General features: G+C 39.5%; 1 protein-coding gene across 3 annotated transcripts in view; it reads right to left on the reverse strand.

Moving 5' to 3' along the window:
* The window catches only part of CYFIP1 (cytoplasmic FMR1 interacting protein 1), an 80,688-nt gene that overhangs the window by 29,591 nt on the left and 27,364 nt on the right, over positions 1 to 23,733 (reverse strand). The window contains exons 12-23 of one of the 3 annotated variants that reach the window (XM_057404485.1): positions 23,203 to 23,325; positions 21,005 to 21,130; positions 20,548 to 20,714; positions 19,044 to 19,191; positions 17,020 to 17,173; positions 15,636 to 15,792; positions 15,026 to 15,122; positions 14,601 to 14,677; positions 14,398 to 14,506; positions 13,696 to 13,815; positions 9,103 to 9,302; positions 1,881 to 1,968 (exon numbers count right to left, since the gene is read on the reverse strand). In XM_057404485.1, the coding sequence (XP_057260468.1) occupies positions 1,881 to 1,968; positions 9,103 to 9,302; positions 13,696 to 13,815; positions 14,398 to 14,506; positions 14,601 to 14,677; positions 15,026 to 15,122; positions 15,636 to 15,792; positions 17,020 to 17,173; positions 19,044 to 19,191; positions 20,548 to 20,714; positions 21,005 to 21,130; positions 23,203 to 23,325 (1,566 nt within the window). Of the gene's footprint in view, positions 1 to 1,880; positions 1,969 to 9,102; positions 9,303 to 13,695; positions 13,816 to 14,397; positions 14,507 to 14,600; positions 14,678 to 15,025; positions 15,123 to 15,635; positions 15,793 to 17,019; positions 17,174 to 17,475; positions 18,757 to 19,043; positions 19,192 to 20,547; positions 20,715 to 21,004; positions 21,131 to 23,202; positions 23,326 to 23,733 lie in introns of those variants that run through there. The other 2 variants (XM_057404484.1, XM_057404486.1) reach the window with 2 other exon arrangements.

A 23,733-nucleotide genomic window follows, 5' to 3' on the forward strand; every position in this document is an offset into this window, starting at 1 on the left:
GGCATATCTAGTAGGAAATTTGCTCCAGAAATGCATCTCAGAGCCCCCTCGATTGCTTCTGCTCATACAGAAAAACAATCAGATTTCTGAGTATACCTCAGAATAAAGATTACTAAACTCATTTTAATAATGTAACCTGACTGATAACTGGGTTCCCCAGGTAATCCTCTTTCATTCACCCCACTGTATCATCACTTAGATAAATTAAGTTAGCTATCTCTGCTAAATTCAGTGGGTTTTTTGCTCTTTACAGTGCATCTGGTGAAATCCTAAAATAGTAAGGAACACTGTAACTCCAATGTAAGAAAATCCCACTTCCCTATAATTTACTGTTCCCTGTTGGAGGATAATTGTAGAAAACACTGTTCACACTACCAGACAATCAGCTGTTACGTTCCACATTAAAGATGTGAATCCTTATTCACCTTCCACCATTTTAAAAGCACGAAAGTTTTACAAATGCACCAGATACATTAGGATTGAAATTTGTAACTTCTGAGCTATCTCTTCAGCTCTCGAAAACTAGCTTGCTGGGCAAATCACTTCACAGAGATTACAGAGTATAACTAGGATATGATGTGCAGAATGTAACAGTAACACAAGGACTAATTATGCTCATGTTTAAGTAGAAGCTAGATAATGAAAGTAGTCAGATGAGAAAACAACACAGTACATATATAAATTACAAAGATAATTGAGTACATAATTATATAATGCTTTTTTTTTAGTCAACAACCCTCTAATTTGATCCTTATGCTTTTATTCATCTTTCCCATACTTTTATTTTGCCACACTGATACTCAAGAAAACAATGCAAAATTAAGAGTGACATCTTGTTAAATATTCCCAAATGACTTGCTGAAGACACTGCTGCTGGTTTTTACTGCTGTTGGAAGAAGCTCAATATTTCTGACTGGATAGTAAAAATGCAGATATATGTGCTATGCCTTTAGCTGTCATTAAGATTCGGGTAATAATTCTGAAGCATAAAAAAATAAATCTGCAGTGATAAGGGAGAATAAATCTATCCGTCCAACATACAACACTGCACGCGTGAACATACCATTGGTCCTGTGAATACGGGCTAACTTTCCTCCCTTGGGTAACTGTATGAAAGCCCACGACTGTTCTCTTGGGCTAAGTACTCTCTCTCAACTTGTTACCCATATAAGCTCCTTTCCAACCTCAGCACTGGACACTGCCTTAAGGCACAGAGTACATGACAGCATGTCATGTACACTTCCATTGAAATCTTGCATAAACATTCCAGGCACTCCTAATCTACAAAGAAAGAAAGATGATACTAACAGAGGAGATGAGATGGCCAGAAGGCCAAGTTCATCACAACAACTTCGAGGTTCTTGGGTTGAAGATGCCAAAGAAATGCTACTTTTCTCTTTCCTTTTTTTTTTTTTAAATTTATTTAATAATTTAAGCAGTTTGATATCTGCTAGTTTAAGATGGTCAAAATCTATGATTCCTTCTAAGTCAGATAACATCTGAAGAAGTTTTCCATATATTTTCCCTTTTCTCCTGCCATCACATTTTCTTCACTGTAACAAGGGAGCAGCTGCACTCAAGATGGGCTCTTGCTCTCACTTCACCAGATGACTAACTAATCTTTTCTTGAAGTCTCCTTTGCCACTATAAGCCACCGTGCAATGCAAGGTGTCAGACAGCTGTGTCAGATAAGACTAACCATCAGACTAATCACTTGCACTTTGGCTGAAACATATGGTGAGCTCCACATAAAGTCTGAAAAAAGCTTGTATGTTGAAATTGAAATACTCACAATTGTATTTGAGTCCATTTTTAATAACTTTCCATAAAGTATCTTTAAACATTAGCAAACTGTAAATATAAAGGGAATTAAATCCAACCTTTGATCCATAGAGATACTGCGGCTGTGCATTAGGCTGTTTATCTCTCTGAAACTCCTGAGAAAATGGTAGCACGGTCCGAACAAATCTGTAAAAACAAAGTAAAGAATTCATTAATTATACTTGGGTTAGTAGGTGTGTGCCTAACACACCTTACCCTGTATAATATTGCTTTTATTTACATATAAAATCAAAGCCAGATCAGTAGCCTTTCAGCCCAAGCTGAAACTGGGGAAGCACATGTTCTACATTGCCCAAAACCCTAGACACAAATCATAATGCAGTTCTCCATCACTTACTGGGACCCTGTTCTTCCAACAGTGTGCAGGGTCCCAAAATATTTCTCACTTCTACTCTAGCCCAGCCCAGCCAAAAAGAGAAGCAACTAACAAGGTAGCAATAGCCTCTCTTAGAGAGTAAGGAAGTTCCTTCCAAACTTTTGCTTCCAAAATTAAGTCACTGGGAATAAAGTACACCTTCAAAGAAGAGCATGGAGTTTCTATTTAATGTTTTGGAGCTTTCCTCTCCTCCTCAACCCCTTCCCCAAGAAACTACAGCAGGAGAAAAACTTTAGGTTAATAACTTTTTAAAAATTCAGGGAGAAGGGTACAATCCTTGCAGCAAAATTAACACTTCAGAAGTTTGATCATACTTTAGCGTGAGCATGTACAAATACAAATCATGGTTAACTTTACCCTTCTATCTTAAGAGGATGACAAGAGAACGACAAAGATATGAAGCACTGCAAAAGAGAGGATCAAATAGCCTATTCCAAGCTGAGGGCCCCAGGGTCTGAAGAACGGTGCTTGGGCAGAACTCTCTGGGCAAGAGTCCTCTCAAGAACAAGCCGCGCAGGCTGACTCCCCTGATGTTGCCTGTCAACTGTGTAGTGCGCATTTTCCAGCACTGCAGTTTTAGTGCAGAAAGAAGTTAACATCTACTACAATTCCAATTCTGCTTAAATTCACTAAACAGGAAAACTATTGGCGTATGTGTTTATGGGTTGGATAGCTATTTGTGTTTTAACTAGATAAAAAAGATTTCATGGTAAGTGGTGAAAGCTGTATATACACAGGGAAGAGGAAAACCAGCTATTTAAGAAGTGTACACCAAATGTCCGTATCAGGTCAGGCTCTTCTGAGTGATACCAGAGTAAAATAAATGCATCTGGAAAAAGGTTTCAGAGAAGGAAGCTTGCAGTACATTGTAATATCATAAGATACAATTATACCTTGACCTATTTTTGTTTAAAATATATCTGAATTTAATTAGCAAATTAAATTATTAATATTTTTTCTAAGAAGAGCATGGAAATTACATTTTTAGTACATCCATTTTCTAGCTGAAAACAAAACTAGCCATGGTAATAAAAACTGTTTCATCCAAGCATGTATAAATTGCACCATGTTGCTTACAATTATTTCAACATTGTTTTATTTCTGAATAATCTGAATGATTCTTGTGAGAATCTGTAATCTTAGGACAAGGTTTTCTGTACTTTTTTAACCTGCTGAAATATAGGTATACCTACAGTTTCAGCTACTTGCTCATATATATTTTAGCCCTGACTTTCCAACAGTACTTGTCTTGCTGAAGTCTAGAAAGTGCTTGCTTTTAGAGCTTTAAGGAAAAAAAAGATAATTTATGCATATTATTTTTAATACTATATATATATAATTCAAATCCCCCGACACATATCCACAGTTACCAAGTTTTCCCCCTTCTCTCTCACTTACACAGCAAGTGAACATTTCCTCTTGAGATTACTTAAATCTGCTCTCTGCACAGATACTTCATTAATGAGTTTGAGAGATGCTGTAAACATTTGATGGAATTCAGACTAATCTGCAACATATGACAATCCCAAAGATTACTCTATTTCCCCTTCTCTCTTTCCAAATCCTTTTTTTTTTTTTCAACTGACATCAATCTTCAAACCCTAAGATAACCTCTAAAATGAAAGAGATCAAAAGAGATACCATGTCATTTGAGATAAAGCTGGGTTTCAGCGTGCAGATGTGCTGGGCAGGAGCTGATTTGTTGTCACTAAATTAAAACCCTTACAAGGAAAAGAATGTTTCAGAATACAAATGTGGGTGTATCCCATGACTTTGGAAGCTGCAAGTATAATTCATAGTCTTTCCAAAACAGTATTAGGAATATATTTGAATTACGACGTCATTAGTGGCCAGGAGCAAACGAGTCAGACTACATTTGAATTGAGAAGAAATCACAGCCTCAGAAGTTAAACACTGGAGAAATACTTCTGAGACACAGTTCCCGGGTTTCACTAGCTCCGTACAAGCACAAGTAACTCCTGTGTGTTCTCCAGTGCTCCTCTACATTATAGGGGTTCCTCCATCTCTAATGTTTCAGAGTAGAAGCAAAACAGTCTTAAAGCTTTCTTAAAGACCTGAAGCAAGCATCTGTTTTATACTTTCTTGGTTGAAAGATGTCGAGAGAAGAGGTTCTTTGGTGAAAGATGCCGAGAGAAGAAAGAGGTTAAGAAAAGGAAGTAGGAGCAAGATATACTGTCACTTCTTATCTTATGAAGGGGCTATGGCTGAGATTGAGGATATAACAGGCTAATGAGAGTGTATTGTTCTAGGAGGTATGTCTAATCCAAATATATAATTCCGACAAATATTAGAGAATTCTTCTATCAAAGCTAAGGGCTATAGAGAAATCTTTACAGTTCAGCATCATCTGCTATTCTTCAAAGTTTTTCAGTGTGTGCGATTTCTTTTTGACATCGTGCTGGCTGGCTTCCTCCTGCTCCTCCTCCAAGAAACAGAAACATCTCTTTGAAGGACTGAAGCTCTTTGAATATAAATGATAAAGCTAGGCAGACTTTCACTTTCCCTCTGATGGAAACCTGCTGGATGCAGGTTTTGGCATACTCCAAGATAATCGGTGCTTTTCATTTTTAAATCAGTGTTGATGATCTCCCAGCAATTTATCCAATTTAATCAACGCAGGTTGTAAGCAGTCAAAGTAGATTAAACAGATGAAAAGCTTGCTGGCTTACCAGAGCTTTGCAGCTGTGATTGCTAAAGGACAACATGTGCCCTGAAGTGTTTCAGGGGTCCAATAATTTTATATTAGTGTTTCTGATACCTACGCCAAGGAGTTCATGGTTAGCACTTTACAAACGAACCTAAATGATACTATGATTCTAATTACCATAATCGGCTTAAGAAAATGAGGAGAAATCTGAAAGAGACCACTTCAGTCAATGAGCCTGCTGACTGCTACTGCAGCCACCTGATCAGAAAGACAATCTCATTCATAAACTTGCTGAGCTTCATCTCAGATGTAAAAAGACATCACAATCCTCCCTCCTGGCTCATACAGAAGCATGAGAAGTATGTCCCCTTCTGCACTTCCTTGTCTAGTTAGCATGCACAATTTTAACTTCCAGCCATCTCAAATTAGTTTGTCACATCTACCAGATCTAAAGGCAGCCATAAACCTCCTCTCTTAGTGAATGCTAGATCTAACTTGCCCTTCTTGAGCAAGAGAGAGAACAGGAAGCTACAAAATGAAGTGTGAGGAAACAAGCAGAAAACAGCATAAAAGAGTAACAGATACTTGCCACTCTATTGCTATCACCTTTCCTTTTGGCAGAAAGACCTTTTTGTTTGGTGATGGTTTTTGGGGGTATTTTTTTAGGTGGGGGAAGGTGGTTGACTACAGTCACCCCTACTTTGCATTAGCCTATATGCCTAGACCATTTGGCAATTTGTAGCAGAAAGTAAGTAGCTTTCACTGCCAGGGCTGCTTTTCAGGTTTGCTCCAGGAGTGGCTGAAAGGGCTGAAAATATTTCTGAACCGTGACTCTCAGAGTATATGTAAGACAAGAAGACACAGATGTTCTCTTGTGAAAACTAGTCTCAAAAGCACTATGAGAGAGACAGAGAGCTTGCAAAGAAAGGGAGAGACGCAGGCAGACAGGAAGACTGAAAAATAAAAAGCTGGTGGTTTTGTTCATTCCATGAAAAATCTGTATCCTCAGAAGACATATGTCATACTGCATTCGAAAGAGTGCTATACATGTGAATTTTTAGCAAAGAATACAGATCTGGATAATGTATTGAGGGGAGATGCCAATGACACCAAGCTGTGTGGTGCGGCTGACATGCTGGAGGGAAGTGATGCCATCCAGAGGGACCTTGACAGGCCCTTTAGAGGTGGGTGAGTGCAAACCCAGCGAAGTTCAACAAGGCCAACTGCAAGGCTCTGCACCTGGATTGGGGCAATCCCAAGCACAAATACAGGCTGGGCAGAGAACTGTACTGAAAGCAGCCCTGAGGAGAAGGACTTGGGAGTGTTGGTTGATGAAAAGCTCAACATGACCCAGCAATGTGTGCTTGTAGCCCAGAAAGCCAACCGTATCCTGGGCTGCCTCAAAAGGAGCATGGCCAGAGGAGAGCCATGAAGATGGTCAGAGGGCTGGAGCACCTCATTTTCTTTACTAATTCTAAACTGGTCTTCTCCTCCCATAATAGCATGCATTGTGTTGAGGACTAACAGAGGAGCAAGCATGAGACAGCCTAGACATTTATTTGGATTGAGGATTTTCTATGTTTTCTTGACACAAATGATAAAAGCTTTCAGGAAACAGTAGTCAGACTTAACTCCACCTCATAGAATCATAGAATTGTTTGGGTTGGAAGGGACCTTAAGCTCATACAGTTCCAACCCCCTACCATGGACAGGGACACCTTCCACTAGACCAAATTGCTCAAAGCCTCAAGTCATGAATCTCAAAACCTAACACAGCTTTAAAAAAAGGACTGGACAAAACAAGGGGGAGAAACAAATAACCTGTAAGGGGCCAGAAATGCACTAACCATCCACTATTTTTGTTCTGTTGAATGTTCAGGAAACACCTGATCATTGCTAGAGGCCAGCGTGTCTTCTGGGAAGAAAAAAATCACCACAACTCTCTCTTGTTTTCATACTCGGCCTTTGCATGGCCGCTGCCAGTGTCAGGACACCGGACTAGGAAGTGCTTTGACCTCACCTGCAGTTCTTATGCTCACGCCATTATCCAAAAGTTTGTTCTCTCTCTTTTGTGATTGACAAGAGGTGGACGAAAAGCACCCTTGGATTTCACTGCCAATGCCCATCTGCAGACATCCCCTCACTCATCTCCCCAAACTGTTGCACCCAAGTCTGGACCCAGCTGTGCTGCTGCACAGCACTAATGAGAATGAATTTCAGAAAGCGGACAACTGCAATTACTAAATTGCTAAATCTTTTAATACCAGCATCACTTTTTAATCTCAATACATTATCAGATATAAAAAAAACACTCCTAAGTCCCAAATAACCAAACATGCAATGTGTTTCAACACTTCTGCATAAATAGCCTTGGAACCAAACCTGCAGGGTTCCTAAACACTTGAACTCTTCTACAAATATTTGAAATTATCATGTTCAAGCTTGGGAAAAGAGAGTCAAAAAGGGACTAGATACAAGTTAATCTGACCAAAACACTAACTTTAAAGGAAACATCCTTAAACCTAGGCTGTGGTCAAATTAATGAAGGACAAGAGAGAGGTATTCCATGTGTCCTGGGATCAACCAACCCTTGGGTTGTCCTCCAACCCTTCACCACCTTCTGTTTTTCATCATGCTTATTTCTCTTTCTTCCAGCCTTTCATTGTTACTTTTCTTCCTTTGGTTACATGTAGCTTTTATGCAAGATATTACCTATCAAGAGTCAGGAATTGAACTAGCAGCTCTCACAGAGCTCCTCGCTATGTACACGCAAACAGCAAGGCAGCAACCGACATAATGAATGTGCTTAAGAACTATAAAAGGGCTAGAAACTCCCTGTTCCCTTTCCCTTCTCAATGGGCACCGTAGAGCATGTACAATGCACATTAATTCCACACTGCTGTTTTTGACTGAAACCAAAGCAATTCTGTGATGAAACTGGACACATGGCATGCATACTGCCTAAGGTCAGTCTCCTTTTACGGTCTCTTTAATTAATTATCCTGAATTAATTACCAAATAAACTTGAGGATCAGCCTAACTCCATTTGTGTGTATAATTTTTAAGCAGCCAAGCAACAGTCCTACAGGATCCTGCTGGTGTGCTTTGGAGTTCTGTGCTTCCTTACCAAGCACAGTGGTCTGCAGTATGTCAGTCCTTACAGCCAGTATGAGCACAGACTGAACTGTTATAGGAGATATTGAATGTCCTTCATTAAGGTTGAACTGTAAAGGATTAGCATTTCATCAATATTTTTTTCTAATATTATATTTATATGACTCTTGGTACCTCACGCTGAATATCCCAGTGTTGATCTCCAGATATATCAAGTGCACAGCAGCTTCCTCAGAAATACATTCAACTTTCCTGTGCAAACAGATTCATGTAACAGAAGTTTCTTGGATAAAACTTAACCAGAAAAAGGACTCCGCCCCTCCCCCCCCCTTTTTTTTTTTCTATGCAGACAGAATCTTGGATCTAAAATACAACATAACCATCACAGAACATGTCAGACAGGGGAAGCTCTCCAAGAAGACAGTGAAAGATGAGAACAGGCTTCTTCCTCTTCCTACAGCTCAATATTCAGTATCACTTTACTGTCACTTCACAGTGCTTTAACCAAAACTTAACTAAAGGCTAAAAGCAACACAAATCCTAAAAACAGCACAGAAGCAGGAAGCCCAGAAATGCAAAGTCTCAAGCACTGTGCTTTCCACTCATTCAAACTTCAGATCCCACCTGCCTCTTTCTACTTCTATTACTCATTCTCCTTAAAGGCTTTAACTGTAGTTGCAGTGAGCACTGAACTCTTCCCTTCTCCAGCAGACAACACTTTCCTTCACATTAATGCAGAATCAAGAATATGAATTTATTTCCATTGTCTCACAGTTGTGGATCCTGTTTACCAAAATACCTTCCCAGTGCGCACTTTGCAGTATTTTTGGACACACTCGATTTTTCAGCATCAAAGCTAACTCATTACAATGCCACAATTTGGATGCTGTGGTTACGTTTGACTTCTTTTGTGGACAAATAACAGGCTTTCATACATTTGACACTACTCAGTAAAATGACTCATGCAGCTTTATTTCAAGTATAGCATTAGATGCAGAAAATATACTAAATGAAAGAAGATGGACTTGTTAGCATCTGCTAGGAAAGAAGTTGCAGGAGGGTGGTAGAGGAACTGCTGCAGACAAAAGGCTGCCATGCCAACCTGTTAGTGGATCCGTTGTAGCAGTAGTTTGGAAGGAAATCATAATTGAGTTCCCAAAAGACATGAAGAGTGATTCTTCCATAAGGGGCTGACACATTATGATTGGCTTCTCTGAACATGGCATCAAAGCTGTCCAAGGTCATATATCTGCTCAGAAGCTTGTGAGTCATTTTGTTTATCTCTATCAAACCATCCAGCTCCTACAAGAAAACAAGAGGAAAGAGAGTCAGCAGTGCATTTAATAAAGTGTAGAAACTCAATACAGTACGTAAATAACCTTGACTAAATAGAAGAGTAGAAATAAGTCAAAATAAAAACTGACTCTCCCCTCAGTCTGTCACTTTGATAAAAGCTGGAAAGAAGCAGTGCTCTTGGGATAATTTCATAACTATCTCCCACCAAACCCCTCTGAGACCTTAAGTGTATTCACTAAAATCGGTCCACACTGCAGGTGGGTGTCAAACACAGATCTGTGCCAACTCCAATTCCTCTGAGCAGAACCCCAACATTCAAAATAGAGTCAGACATAGGCCAAGAAGTATCTTCTGCATTGCCTACTTTACAAAACATTGCAACATCACTTCTGCAACTGGTTAACTAATTTTTATAGTACTGGTAGAAATAACACCACATTGACCGTAAATCAATCTCATGGTTTACTCTAGTGAAGAATGTACTAAGATGCAATGAAAGACCAGATCAGATATTTGCAAATGTTGTGAAGGTATCCACAAAATCACTAGCTTCAGACTACACAGCTACGTATAAGCACTGCTTTTCATAATGTTTCATGTCTTCTTGGCAAGAAACTCCTAGTACAGTTTCTGGCAGTTAAAATTTTAAATAAAATAAGTCCATCTCTGACATCAGACACTGAAAACACCTAACACATAAAAAAAAAATAAAAAAAAAGTCCAAGCACTGCTTTCAAAGACTGTTGTTCAATGACTTAGTGAAGAAATGCCCAGTGACTCTGGTTAGCTGTGCATCAAACTACTGGCCATCTTCCTGTACAGTGCTGTCATATTTAACTACTGCACGTTTCAAAGGATTTTCAAATCTGTAAATAATAGTTACTTTAAAGAGAAAGAAAAAGAACCATTATGATTGTTTTTATAGTATCCAATGTGAGGGAAAAAGATAGTTCAGTCTTTTAACTACCTTTATTGAATTTACCTAGCTTGGAAATAGCAGAAATTACTGATTAGTTAAACTCTTAGCATCAGTTTCTCACTCAGGAAACTAAACAGATTTCAGCAAAATTATTTTGCATTAGAGAAAAAGGAGGGGAAGATATAAAAGAAGCACAATGGAGGGACACTTAGCCTGCCACTTTCTAACAAAAGAAAGAGTGAGAACCTGTGACCCAAGAAACACATCACCAACAATTCCGTTCACCTAGCTCCTAAGAAAAGCCTGCACATAACAATGAAAGACTGCTTCTCAATAATCCAAGGGTTATAACACCGGGCACTGGAAAATTAAGAGTCTCAGTATTTGATTTATCTTCAGTAAAGACTGAAATTAAATCAAGGTAGCTAACTGCATGACAAAAATCTCACTCTTAAAAAACATATTACAGAAAGATGAATGCTAAACTTTCCTGCATAACTATATTTTTCATTCCAGCAGATCAGAACATGTCTAATATTTTTCTTGTTCACTGCGTATTTACTTCTCTGGAAATAATTTTTTTTTTTTAACATTTTAATCAGGAAACAAAACCAAAAAGACACCTCAATATCGCACAGATGCTCTTCTTCCACAGGCACAAGCCAGATCTTGTTCTTCCACAAAAACCCTACTTTTGTCATGCTACAAACCCAAGTTGTCTGCTTGGTACATAAACTCATTTTGATTTTACCACGCACAAGGCCGTTTTGTTTTGGCCTCCGATTTATCTATAAGCATGGACAGAAGTGGGCATTTACAAAAATTTAAATCACAAGAGTGCTCATTTTCCTTGTTTTCTCATGGCTCCTAGTATATAATAGTGTAATAATCCCCCTGTACTCAGCGCTGGTGAGGCTGCAGCTCAAATCCTGTGTTCAGTTCTGGGCCCCTCACTACAACAAAGACATTGAGGTGCTGGAGCTGGTCCAGAGAAGGGCAACAAAGCTGGTGAAGGGCCTAGAGCATAAGTCTTCTGAGGAGCTGCTGAGGGAACCGAGGTTATTTAGTCTGAAGAGAAGGGTCAGGGGGGACTTTATCACCCTGTACAACTACCTGAAAGGAGGATGGAGAGCGGAGGTGGCTGATCTCCCAAGTAACAAGCAATACAAGAGGCAATGGCCTCAAGCTGTACCAGAGGAGATTTACACTGGATACCAGGAAAAAATTTCTCCACTGAAATGGTGGTCAGGCATTGGAACAGGCTGCCCAGGGCATTGACGGAATCACTGTCCCTGGAAGGTACCGTGTAGATGAGTACCTTAGTGACATGGTTTAGTGGTGGGCTTAGCAGTGCTGGGGTAAAGGTTGGACTTGATGATCTTAAAGGTCCTTTCCAACCTGGCTGATTCTGTGATTTTATGCCTTCCTTACAGGTGATTTTACACCTCACTCCCAAGGCCCTTGGTTGCAGCAGGTTCTGGTTTTGTTTAGTTTATTTTTCTAGGCAAGGAAACAAGATTCTCATTCTCAACATAACTGGGATTTGCACAGTCCCATCCGCGGGTCCTGAAGGAGCTGGCAAATGAAGTTGCGAAGCCAGTGGCCATCATATTTGAGAAATCATGGCAGTCAGGTGAAGTTCCCGATGACTGGAAAAAGGGAAATATAACCCCCATTTTCAAAAAGAGGAATGTGGATAAGCCAGGGAACTACAGACCAGTCAGTCTCACCACTGTTCCTGGCAAGATCTTGGAGCAGATTCTCCTGGAAAGCATGCTAAGGCACATGAAAAACAACAAGGTGCTTGGTGACAGCCAGCATGGCTTCACTAAGGGGAAATCCTGCCTGACCAATTTGGTGGCCTTCTATGATGGGGCTACAGAACTGATGGACAGGGGTAGAGCAGTTGATGTCATCTACCTGGACTTGTGTAAAGCATTCGGCACTGTCCCACACGACATCCTTGTCTCTAAATTAGAGAGACATCAATTTGATAGATGCACCACTCGGTGGATAAAGAACTGGCTGGATGGCTGCACGCAAAGAGTTGTGGTCAATGGCTCAATGTCCAGCTGGAGACCAATAACGAGTGGTGTCCCTCAGGGATCGGTGTTGGGACCGGTCTTGTTCAACATCTTTGTCGCTGACACGGACAGTGGGATTGAGTGCACCCTCAACAATTTTGCCAATGACACCAAGCTGGGTAGTTCAGTTGATATGCTGGAGGGAAGGAATGCCATCCAGAGGGATCCTGACACACTTGTGAGGTGGGCTGAGGCCAACCTCATGAAGTTTAACCATGCCAAGTGCAAGGTCCTACACCTTGGTCGGAGCAATCCCAGGCACAGCTACAGGCTGGGCAGAGAAGAGATTCAGAGCAGCCCTGCGGAGAAGGACTTGGGGGTGTTGGTCGATGAGAAAATGAACATGAGCCAGCTTCAGTGTGCGCTTGCAGCCCAGAAAGCCAACCGTATCCTGGGCTGCATCAAAAGGAGCGTGACCAGCAGGTCGAAGGAGGTGATCCTGCCCCTCTACTCTGCTCTTGTGAGACCTCACGTGGAGCATTGTGTGCAGTTCTGGTGTCCTCAACATAGGAAGGACATGGATCTGTTGGAACAAGTCCAGAGAAGGGCCACGAAGATGATCAGGGGATTGGAGCACCTCCCGTATGAAGACAGGCTGAGGAAGTTGGGGCTGTTCAGCCTGGAGAAGAGAAGGCTGCATGGAGACCTCATAGCAGCCTTCCAGTATCTGAAGGAGGCCTATAGGGATGCTGGAGAGGGACTCTTCATTAGGGACCGTAGTGATAGGACAAGGGGTAACGGGTTAACACTTAAACAGGGGAAGTTTAGGTTGGATATAAGAAGGAAATTCTTTCCTGTTAGGGTGGTGAGGCACTGGAATGGGTTGCCCAGGGAGGTTGTGAATGCTCCATCCCTGGCAGTGTTCAAGGCCAGGTTGGACGAGGCCTTGGGTGATATGATTTAGCGTAAGGTGTCCTTGCCCATGGCAGGGGGGTTGGAACTAGATGATCTTAAGGTCCTTTCCAACCCAAATTGTTCTATGATTCTATGATTCTATGTATGGCAGCATACTCCAGAGAACTGCATCAAGTCAGGCCAAAGCACTGTTTGAATGGAGATGGAGATTAAGGCACGGGGAGAAAAAAAGTCATAGCACATAAGAATCAATAAAGTCCGTAATATACTACAATGGCAACAGAGAATTTTCCAGTATAATTTATGATGTAGCTGGAGGTGACTAAAAGAATGCTTTCTGCAAGACTAAGCTGTTTGCCTAGTAAGAGGTTTTGTCAATTTAGACTTAGTAAACTAGACAAGATAGCCAAATAAAAAAAGGCTAGATGCCTATCATTCTCAATGCAATAAATAAAAATTTAAAATTAAACCAAAACAAAACTAGCATATAGATCCCAAATGCAGAGTCAGTGCTCTGGCAAAACTGCAACAAAACACTCACCACAATGGAAGTCAAATCCTCACTTTCAAATCGTCCAATTGCTAATTCCATTGACCTGTACATGGCTGCTGAAATTCGCTGTGTGATCAGTCGGTTCAGGTCTATCGACCTACCAAGAAGCTAAAGAAAAATATGCTATGAAGTTCTAGACTGACAGTTAAATTATGAGACAAGCTGTACAAGGACTATGAGACTCCACAGATTAACAGACTCTCACATGGTGAACTTGCATTCCAAACACACAGAAAGAAAGCAGATGGACAAATGTTATAAATTCATGAACAAATGAGGTACTAAAATTTACATCCCAATTCTCACAAAAAAAAAAGCAAAATCACATGTTGCATTTACGTCTAAGTATTTATACCAGCATTTTATGCTTCCATGACATTATGCTGACAACATATTGAAAACTGCTGAAAGTCATTACTAGGAAGACAACGCTACCACAGATGACATTTCTATTTGGCTTGTGTTTGCTTAACTGCAACAGACATTGGCATTAAACATGATTTTTTTTTTTTTCTTAATTTACTCCTTCATATGACAAAAAAGCTGATCTCAAATGTCAGTTACACCACTTGGATGATGGAACATAAAGCGCAGAAAGAGTTTTATATACCTACATAAATCCCCTACATCAAATCAACAACAATTGGAAAATTGCCAAGCAACTCAAATACAGAGTAGGAGTTAACTCACTTGGACATGTCTCTGTTTCAACAGTGTCTCATAACGGTTGGACTGCAGCAACTGAATGGTTGCTCCCTGATTCTTGCATTCTGAACGTAACCGTTTATCCAGAAGCAGGCTATTAAGACAGGAAGAAAATGCTTAAAGTATATTAGACAGAAAAGCAAGAGCAGAAATCCATAAATAAATGTTCTCACTATTGAAATAGCTACCTGCCAGCCATTGCCTTGTAGTACGCAAATATTTGGTCTGCCAGCTTGTAGACAAATTGGTCAAAACATAGGTTTACCTTGGGGGGGAAAAAAGGTGTGTTTAGACATACCTGAAATTGAAAGAGGGTTGCTTCTCCAAGACCTCCCACTGTTTATCAAACATAATTAAGAAACGTAACACATTCAAACTTCCCGGTATAAGACAACATGACATTCATTTTTCAGCATTAATGTGATGTATTTTGCACAGGTCTACAGGTTTCCTCACAACATATCACCCAACCCGTTAACCATCTTCTGGTCTTTAGTCTCAGTTTGTTTATTATCTCCAGCTGTTCCAATTTTCTTATAACAGCCTTGTCTTTTAGCATCATTTTCACATTCAGGTACAGACCACTTTTCTCCCATAGGTAAGATTACTTTACCTCTGCTTCAATCTCATCGTAGAGGAACTGCTTCTTAAATTTAGTAAGAGCATAATGAGCACTGTCATTATAAAGATCCAAAGAATACAGAACATACCTGAATGAAAAAAAAAAAGTTAGAGTTACATGTCTACAGAAACTATGATGGTGCAGTCAGGGTAATCCAGTCAATACTGCAACCTACATGTTCATTTTCTACTTTATTATTCAAAAGTATCACAATTTCTCCTTTAAGAAAGCTTTTGTTACTTCAAGAAATTTTATAGGTAGTTTGCAGTCTGAAACTTGATTTCTAGCTTTCCATTAAAATGAAACTATGCTTCTACCACTATGCATTAAATTTGACGTCTTTGAGGAGTAAGTAAGGAGAACTCGGGGAACAACTTATTTGGCTGGTGCAATAATATTTATATGAAAGGCTTTGTATTTCAATTATTCACTTCAAAAAGAAAACTTTAAGAATCTGAAAACTGGCAAATATAAGGAAAATTTTATAAATGTTTAGAACACTTTCTCAGTGACTGCTTAGTAAAACCAATCAAAGCAGTAACATTATAAGTGGCAATAATTAAGAATAATCATTCAGTGGAGGAGCACAATTAAGTCTTACTCCATCATTGATGCCTCTTTGGTCTCCAAAATATGGTCCGTCAGAATCCAAGGCATGGACATCTCAATGGGAAACTGGATTCTTCTGCCCATGGTCAGCTCTAAGAAGAATTCCCTGAACCACAGCTGGGACAGATCACAGCATTGCTGCAGGGTTTCTTTTAGAATAAATAAGGAAGAATTACACTTCCAGAAATACATCAGGAACAATACAATTGTGATTCTGATGATGCAATGTGAAACAAAAAAAGCAGGTGTGAGTCACTAGAGCTATACATAGGCCAAATACATAAACCAAATTCAAAACGTAAAGCCCATCGCTTTTCCACAGAGTTCCGAAATCCCCATTGGCACCCATAGTGGTGCCTTGTTACACAAAATAGTGTGGAAGTGGATTAGACTACCAGTTAAACAGAAAAACTATGAACACCAGTAAAGGGGGATTTCTAGTTCACTTTCTCAGCCGGGGGCTGAGAAAGCTGTACACTGAAATTTGGGAAACAGCAGGCAAAGGAGACAAAATTGTACCAGATCCACCAGTACCACCTGTCCCTCTGGAGGACTGAATCACCCCACATGTTCCTGTTGATTAGATGGGCAGGAAATGACAGACACATGAAGGAGGGATTAAAACAAAAAGTTTCTAAGGACACTGCGAAGGGCATGGAGGTGTGCTTCTACCTCTCTAGAAAACACCCAGCACAAGCCTTCTTTTGCAGAAAGCTTGAGAACCAAAATGGGAATGAACTTTTTACTTTAAGATCTGCTGAAGACCTTTTTATAACGCTGTTCCCCGTAACATTATGATTGACATTAAGGCACTCCCCCTTCTCTGAGGGTAAAGGAGTCCAGTAGCAAAACAAAAATGAAAGACAACACAGCATGGTGATGACAAAGACTAGATACGTTCAATGTCAGTAAGTGAATTCTTTAGGACAGCATGTTTCCGATTACAATTAACTGAATAGTAAGAGTAGTGAAATGACATCAAATTTACCACAACAGAGAATTTGTTTCCTCTGTACTTAAAACAAATAACTAAAAAATGAAAAATAAAAAAAAAAACATACCACAAAACCTATTTCCTTTTTAAAATTTCAGTGTGTATAGTCTTATCTGTCCCTTGTATAGAAATACATACATAAAAAAATAGAAAAGGGAGGTAACAATATGAAATTTGACACATTATAAACATATGTATAACAGTCAAAACAAAAAGCCCACCACAATACTGAATATCAGGTCTCAGAAAAAGTTTGGACAGACCAAGGCTTTTGATAAATAAACCCAAGGTAAGTTGACTTAGGCAATCGGAAACATTTTCCAGGTCGTGTTAGAGGTGTTAGGACATGCTAAGCTGGACACCGATCATCTACATATCTTACCACTGAAATTTATCAAATGAGTGTAGAAGAAAGACTCGCGATGGAATTTTTCTATGTCCAATATGGTGGGCCCCTCAAGGCTACTTCTCAAGGTTTTCTTGGAACCACTTTTGTCAGCAATGAGGGACTCTAACATAGTTCTCACCATGTAAAGCTGTATCATTAAAGGAAACAATTATGGTGGAAAGGGGGGAAAAAAGGAAAATACACATGGTACATTAGTTGAGCAACACTGAGAATTACTGTCAGTAAGCGACTGCTCCACTTCAAATTGAAAACTGGCACTGTGTGTGTAAAAGCCTTTCAGGCAAGAGGAACAGATGCCACGCTAGCCTATGCACCAGCACAAATGCCTACCCATGGCAAGGGGACCTCCACTGACACTTAGCAGCAGACCATTTGCAGTGGAACAGTTCACATCAGCACGAAAAGTAAAAGTAATAAGTAATGTCTTACCACCAAAGTTTAAAAGAGGCGGATAGATGTAGGACTGCCTCAGAAACTTGTGTGTCACATGCAATAGCTTTTCCAATCCCAGAGACTTGAGCTGCTTCAACAGCTCAGCAGAGTTTAAGGACTCTGTCATAGTGCGAACCATGTAGAGCTAAAAACCAACAGACAGGGGCAGGCAGGGGAGAGAGAATCCGTTAATAAAAACACACGGGTAAATAAGGAAGGGGAAACAGAAACAGAGGAAACGTGTTAGTTTGTTAAAAATGAAAAGCAGCGTAGCAAGCATACAGAGGAGGACATGTAGAAAGGCTTTTTCATTCAGAATTATCACTGCAATGCGATGCTCCCTTAAGCAAAGGGAAAAGTCCCCATTCATTTCAGAGGAGGCTCACAGAGCCTTTAGCTTCTCAAATGATTTTGCAAAGATTTCTAAGTATTACAAATTCATACACAGCCATTTTAGAAGTGCATGGAACTGAGAAAAACCTATCTAAAAATCAATCAACTTCACCTCCCTTCCTCCTGTCAGCTGAGACAGACAAGTGTGCCAGCCCAAGAGCAGAAAAAGCAGACAGAACCATGTACTCTAAGCAGCCTGTTGCAGCCAGTGAACAGAGCCTTTAAACATACCAAGCACAGGAGAAGCACACTGGTAGTGATATTTTTTTTTCCCAGAGAACTGGAAATTAAATAATTTTTTCTCCAATTCCCAAAACAAAACCTTCATTAAACACATCTTACCACAATTTAAGCAACTTTTTATTACCGAAGACTATTATCCATAAATGTTCTCTTCCCCATGGATTTATAGGTATTAGAAGATTGTCTTTACAAACCACAGCTGCCTTCAATTTTTCACCTAAAGTGCTCAGTACCTCATTTTCCCAGATGAGTTATGAATACCAGACCATACATTGTCCAAACAAATCCACAAAGAAAATAAAAAAAAGAGAATTATATGGAGGTAACAAGAACGGGCATCTAGGTATGGGATTTCAATGACTACCACAGAAAACACATCTGAAATACCTCCTGTTTTACTGGCAGCAGACAATTAAATAGATTTTAGGGTGCAGTTTTATCATTTATTACTGAATAGGAAAAGGGATCTTGTCAGAAGTCAAAGAGTCTCCCATATTTTACAGGCAATATTTACATTTTAAATGTATTTTAAAACTACATTGACATCTACTGAATAATGGGATTTAACAAAAAAAAATTTACCAGCCATACCAGAGATGGAAGTCAGTCAAGAATTAATTAAAATAGTTCAAAACCATTATTTAAAAAAAAAAACAAACACAATCATTATAAGCTCAACAAGAAAATACTTCTTCACTGGAAGTCAAAGAGACTGAACATTTGGAAAAATGATGCATCAGAGAGTGACAGCAACCCAGACAGAGGATTTTGGTTAAGTGTACGTAATTTTGTAAATACAAATCTAATCAGAGTAGATTTTTAGCATTAATAATAATAATAACTTATTTTTTTAAATAGTTCAGGCCAGAGAGAAAACATTTCATGCAATAATTGTTGACAGATGTCACAACCACCAGACAGAAAAATACCTGAGTGCTGGAGGGTCCTACTGCACGCCTTGGGACTTTGATGTCAAAGCCACTTTTGGGGTCCTTCTCTCCCCTTAGAGCTGGGTCATTGAACGGTTCGTGACCCGCTTCCCAGTCACAGACTGTCTTTCTTATGGCCTGCAAAACACTGGACACAATTCACACTACTTCAGACCGATACGCATCCAAGTGCACTGCTGAGAACATTTTACTTCTTTTAAGCCCTCTTCCACAAGCATAGAAACTTTGCAACAGCATTTGGGAGCTCGGGGTAACTCAGAGCAACCACAAATGACTTTGCCAACTACTTCAAGAATGCTACGTCCAGGAAACAATTGCCCCACTCTGTTTATCAAAAAGGACAGTCCAAAGTCCTTCTCCTCTGTCAGAAGAAAGCTCATCTCTTAGACTGGTTCATCAGAGAGGAAAGTCGCTTGTCAAGAATTCACCTCTGGGCACCTTAGCAAGCACATCAAGCCATTTTGTTCTTGTTCTTCGGATTATTCCATCAAACCAAAGCAGATTATTCCATCAAACCAAAGCATATTATTAACTAAAGAGACAATCTGGCTCAAATGAAAAGCAGCAGTAGAATTCCTGTTTCCAGCAGAAATCCAGAATTCAGCTGGACTTCATGTGAACAGCTTCATACTTCTAAACTGGACTCCAGGTATTTGTCAGAAACCTAACCAGCCACATCCTGTGGCATGCTGAATGATGAAGCAAATGTCTCTTCCCAGATCTGAGCATGTGTGAGAGTAATACTTCCCTATTTCATGAACATCCCTGGGACAAAAGGACTCTCCCTGCAAACTTGATAATTCGGAGTAATTTGTTTATTTTTAGCTTATAAGGATATTTTTGTGGCAGTCAGAGCATTTAGCAATAGCCTGATTAGCCAGACTTTCACCTCTAAGAGCTCTGCAATGAAACATGAGAGTAAACAAATGGTAAGCAAGTCAAGATTAAAAGCAAACAATAAGGGACAAAAAAGTAAGGTCAGGAAATGCCACCAATCAGCGTTGGCAGATGGAGAACAGTTGGAAGAGAAGTGCAACGCTAATAAGCCAAAACCAGCAGAAGCTGAGAAAGAGGGCAGGATGCTAAGAGGGCAGAGACAAGACTATGAGGTGGAACGTAAACTTGAAACACAAGGAGAGGAAACACTGGAATCATAAGGAAGATGCACAGTAACGCTTTTATTTAAAATAATAACACTAATCTTGCTTTCAATATTATAGTATTCGTCTTTCCTTAAAATAAGCTACAAGGAAGACAAGACTTCCTTCACTAGTCCTAGCATAGCCATGTTGGCAACTATTCATTTTTTCCTTCAGACTTCAACTTCCAATACACATTCAACCAAGCTAACTTTGAATACCAGACAGACTACTAAGGGAGTACAGACTTAAAGAGGCAACATTGAACAAACATGCAGTTCTGTAACAAATTTAGTAAGACCTGGGGGAAATAATATAGGAAAAGACGAAAACAAGAATGTTACCTCTGAATGACATTTTTCTTCTTTTTAATGGCTTGTCTTAGTGGCTCTCTAAGTGTGACCTGGGCAAAGTCCTGAAGAGCTGCATAAATGGTATGGCGAATGGCATGATTGAAAACACTTTCCATCCTTCCCATCAGCACCTGAAGCCCTTTGATCATGGCTATCACCTGGAAAAAAAAAGAAAAAAGTTTATTTTTCTTATTTTGTTTGTATAATTGTTCAAAAAGACCTTTTTTTTACTTACAGAAAATGAGAAAAGAGGAATTAACAAGTTCCAAAAGATAAAGAATAATTTTCCTGTGCTCCTCCTACATACTGAATGGAGGAAAACATGGTCCTTCAGAGTCGACACAGGGCATGCTGTCTTCTTGCACTGAACATAGAAACTTAAAGAGAATGTTGTCCTTTATACAGAATTAACCTTTGGAAAAACCCTGTGAAAAAAGATTTCTCTTACCTCAACCAAAGCAAACTTCTCCTCGCTAGTATAATTGTATCTTGTTGCTCTTTCATACTCTTCCGCGTTGTCAGGACAATCTTTATTAGAATATTTGTCAGTTGGGTGTACCAGCTTCCACGAATACTGCAATTCACAGAGCAGAAGAGGGAGAAAAAAAGAGGGGGAAAGGAAAAAAGGACTGAGAAACAGCAAATGTAGCTGGACACAAATAACAAGCTTTAAGAAGTTATCTCCAGTGCATTCAAGAATATCTGAAAAATAAGAGTTGGTACTTTCCTCAAAACCTGCATGAATTCTGAAACTACCGTCCAGTGGAAATGCCAAACAATAATTTGCCTGACAAATTTTCTTGAAAGCCAGCAATCCTCTATTGGTTCAAAAAAATGCAATTCACATTCAGCAAGTAATGCACTTCAGGGTATTTTTGATTGAGCAAATGCTAGCATAGGCAAGTTTCTTCTCCACTTTAAGCAGGAGAAACAGAGGTGGCCTCCGTGCATTACAAAAAAGTCCATTCCCACAAAAGATTGCTTCCAGCTTGGCCAAATATTCACATTTAGAATGTTGTTGAAGACAACCGGAAAACCACACATTTCCACAGGTTTTTGACCTTTATGGTTTTGGGGCTTTTTAATGTTTACTAGGCTTAAACAGCTGTATCATCTGTGACAATCTCATCTGCACAGCATGCATTTCTCTTGAACACTGCCTATTCAGTCACTGCAAACACAGCTCAAAATGTTCCTGAGAAGTGTCAGACTGTTCCAATATCCATCAGGGTTCATTTAGTGAAAAATCCTAGTCACATTCAAATGTTATTTTCTCACATTTCAAGTTCAGCAAATAGTAAGGCCTGGTTGGTATCATCTTTGTGTATGTTTTAGATTACAGAGCAGTGTAAATTTGCCTACTATAATAGATTCCTATTTGCACCAATTTTACGATGGCAAAGAAAAGCATCACATCCTGTAACCTAAGTGCTACAGAGAGGACACTGGGGAAATTATTAAACAAATATTAATTTGGGGAGAGCACTGAGTTGACAGGATTAACTTGGACATCAAATGAAAGCCGAAACTTTTTATGTGAACATGATGCATGTAACAAGGTTCACAGACACCAAGTAAATGCAGAAGACAGGTAAATAAGTAGGATACTCCAGATCAGAATAAATTCTCAGGAGGAGGACAGGGAGGAGGTGAACATGAATTTACATGAAAAGTACTTAAGGGAATTCATACAAATAAAAAAGACAAAGAAGAGCTGTGATAATAGGCAAAGAAAACAACCCTGCTGTGGTTCCAGTTTGTTCTGGAACTGTGTGGATAAAAATGGAGCTAAGAATGAGAGATTTTCAACAGAATTATAATAGGAAGATTGGCACTGTGAAGGGACAGCCTGAATGCAGCAATTTGCAATGACAGGAATGAAGAGAGCAAGTCTGGGAGTTGTAGAGGACAGAAATAGATGGCAACAACCTCTCTTTAAGAAGCAGAAAAGCAGAAGATGATTTTCACCATAAAATACACTGTTGACTTAAATCAGAATAGAATAATACAGGGAAAAGCATGGCTCATCTACCAGCTTTTTAAAAGTCAATTAAAAGTACAGAAGAGAAAAAAATCTGAAGAAGAGAGAAAAATCTCTATCTGTGCCCATTGTAAACACACTGCATTCATGAAGGGAGCTTGATGCTCCCTCATACATCAGAGGCAGAGGAGGAGCAAGTCTGGCTTCCCTCACACAATATGTCATCTGTTTCAACCCTTCCTAAAACACGATTTGGTGCAGGCAAGACAAACAGCTTTTATCTAAGTTGTCTGCAGCATAAAAAGGACTCCAGCATCCTCCTCTTCAATTTCTGCCTTAAGCAGTTTCCTATACAGTCTCTTTTCTAAGTGGCACCTGTTTTTTAAATAAATTATTAAAATATAGAGAAAGAACTCTGCAGGCTCTTTATTTCCTCTCCCTCATCTCCTCTCAAATTTTCAAATGCAATATTACTCCTAGGACCTGAGAACTTCTTGGGACTTTCTCTAAGAATGTAATTTGAGCAGGAGGAAAAAGGAAGTGAATGAAGAAGGGAACTGAGGGAAGAAAACACAACATGCATTTTTCATTCCATTAAAGCAAAGCCTGTCCAACCTCATTAAGCCACCTCTTCTTCATCTTATTTTATTTCCCAGATAACATACCACTTCCATGACATGTGCACTCCACTGAGAAAGAAGCTGCAGACCTTGGAGAGAGAGATCAAAAAGCTTCCGATACTCTGCATCTGTTTTTTGAGCTTCCTGTCGACCAGACCCAGTCACCACCTAGGATATTATTAAACAACAGAAAAAAACAAACCCACATCAGAACATGCTGTATCCAGCAGCATGATTTCATGAGCATGATCCAGAGCCAAATTTCTACATAGATTTCTTTTAAGCATTAAAACAGCACCACATACCAACACCTGCATCAATATTAGCTTTTTCTTCTAGAGACTACATAGTTGAACACCATAGATTTTGGTCAAAAGATGGAAACCACTGGTATGCCTACTCACCAAAATATTGTTGCAGATGAATTCAAGATATCAATTACATATATGTTCTAGATATGCATGTTTTTAATATATATATACATATGTGTGTTTACATGGGGTTTTTTTTTGTTTGTTTGTTTGTGGTTTTTTTTACTAATCTCTTAACTTTTAGCTTCCTTTAAACTGTTAAACC

The sequence above is a fragment of the Pezoporus wallicus genome, unplaced genomic scaffold, assembly GCF_028554395.1.
Source record: "Pezoporus wallicus isolate ANWC-B61680 ecotype Strahan unplaced genomic scaffold, APGP_CSIRO_Pwel_v1 contig_5787, whole genome shotgun sequence".
NCBI lineage: Eukaryota > Metazoa > Chordata > Aves > Psittaciformes > Psittacidae > Pezoporus > Pezoporus wallicus.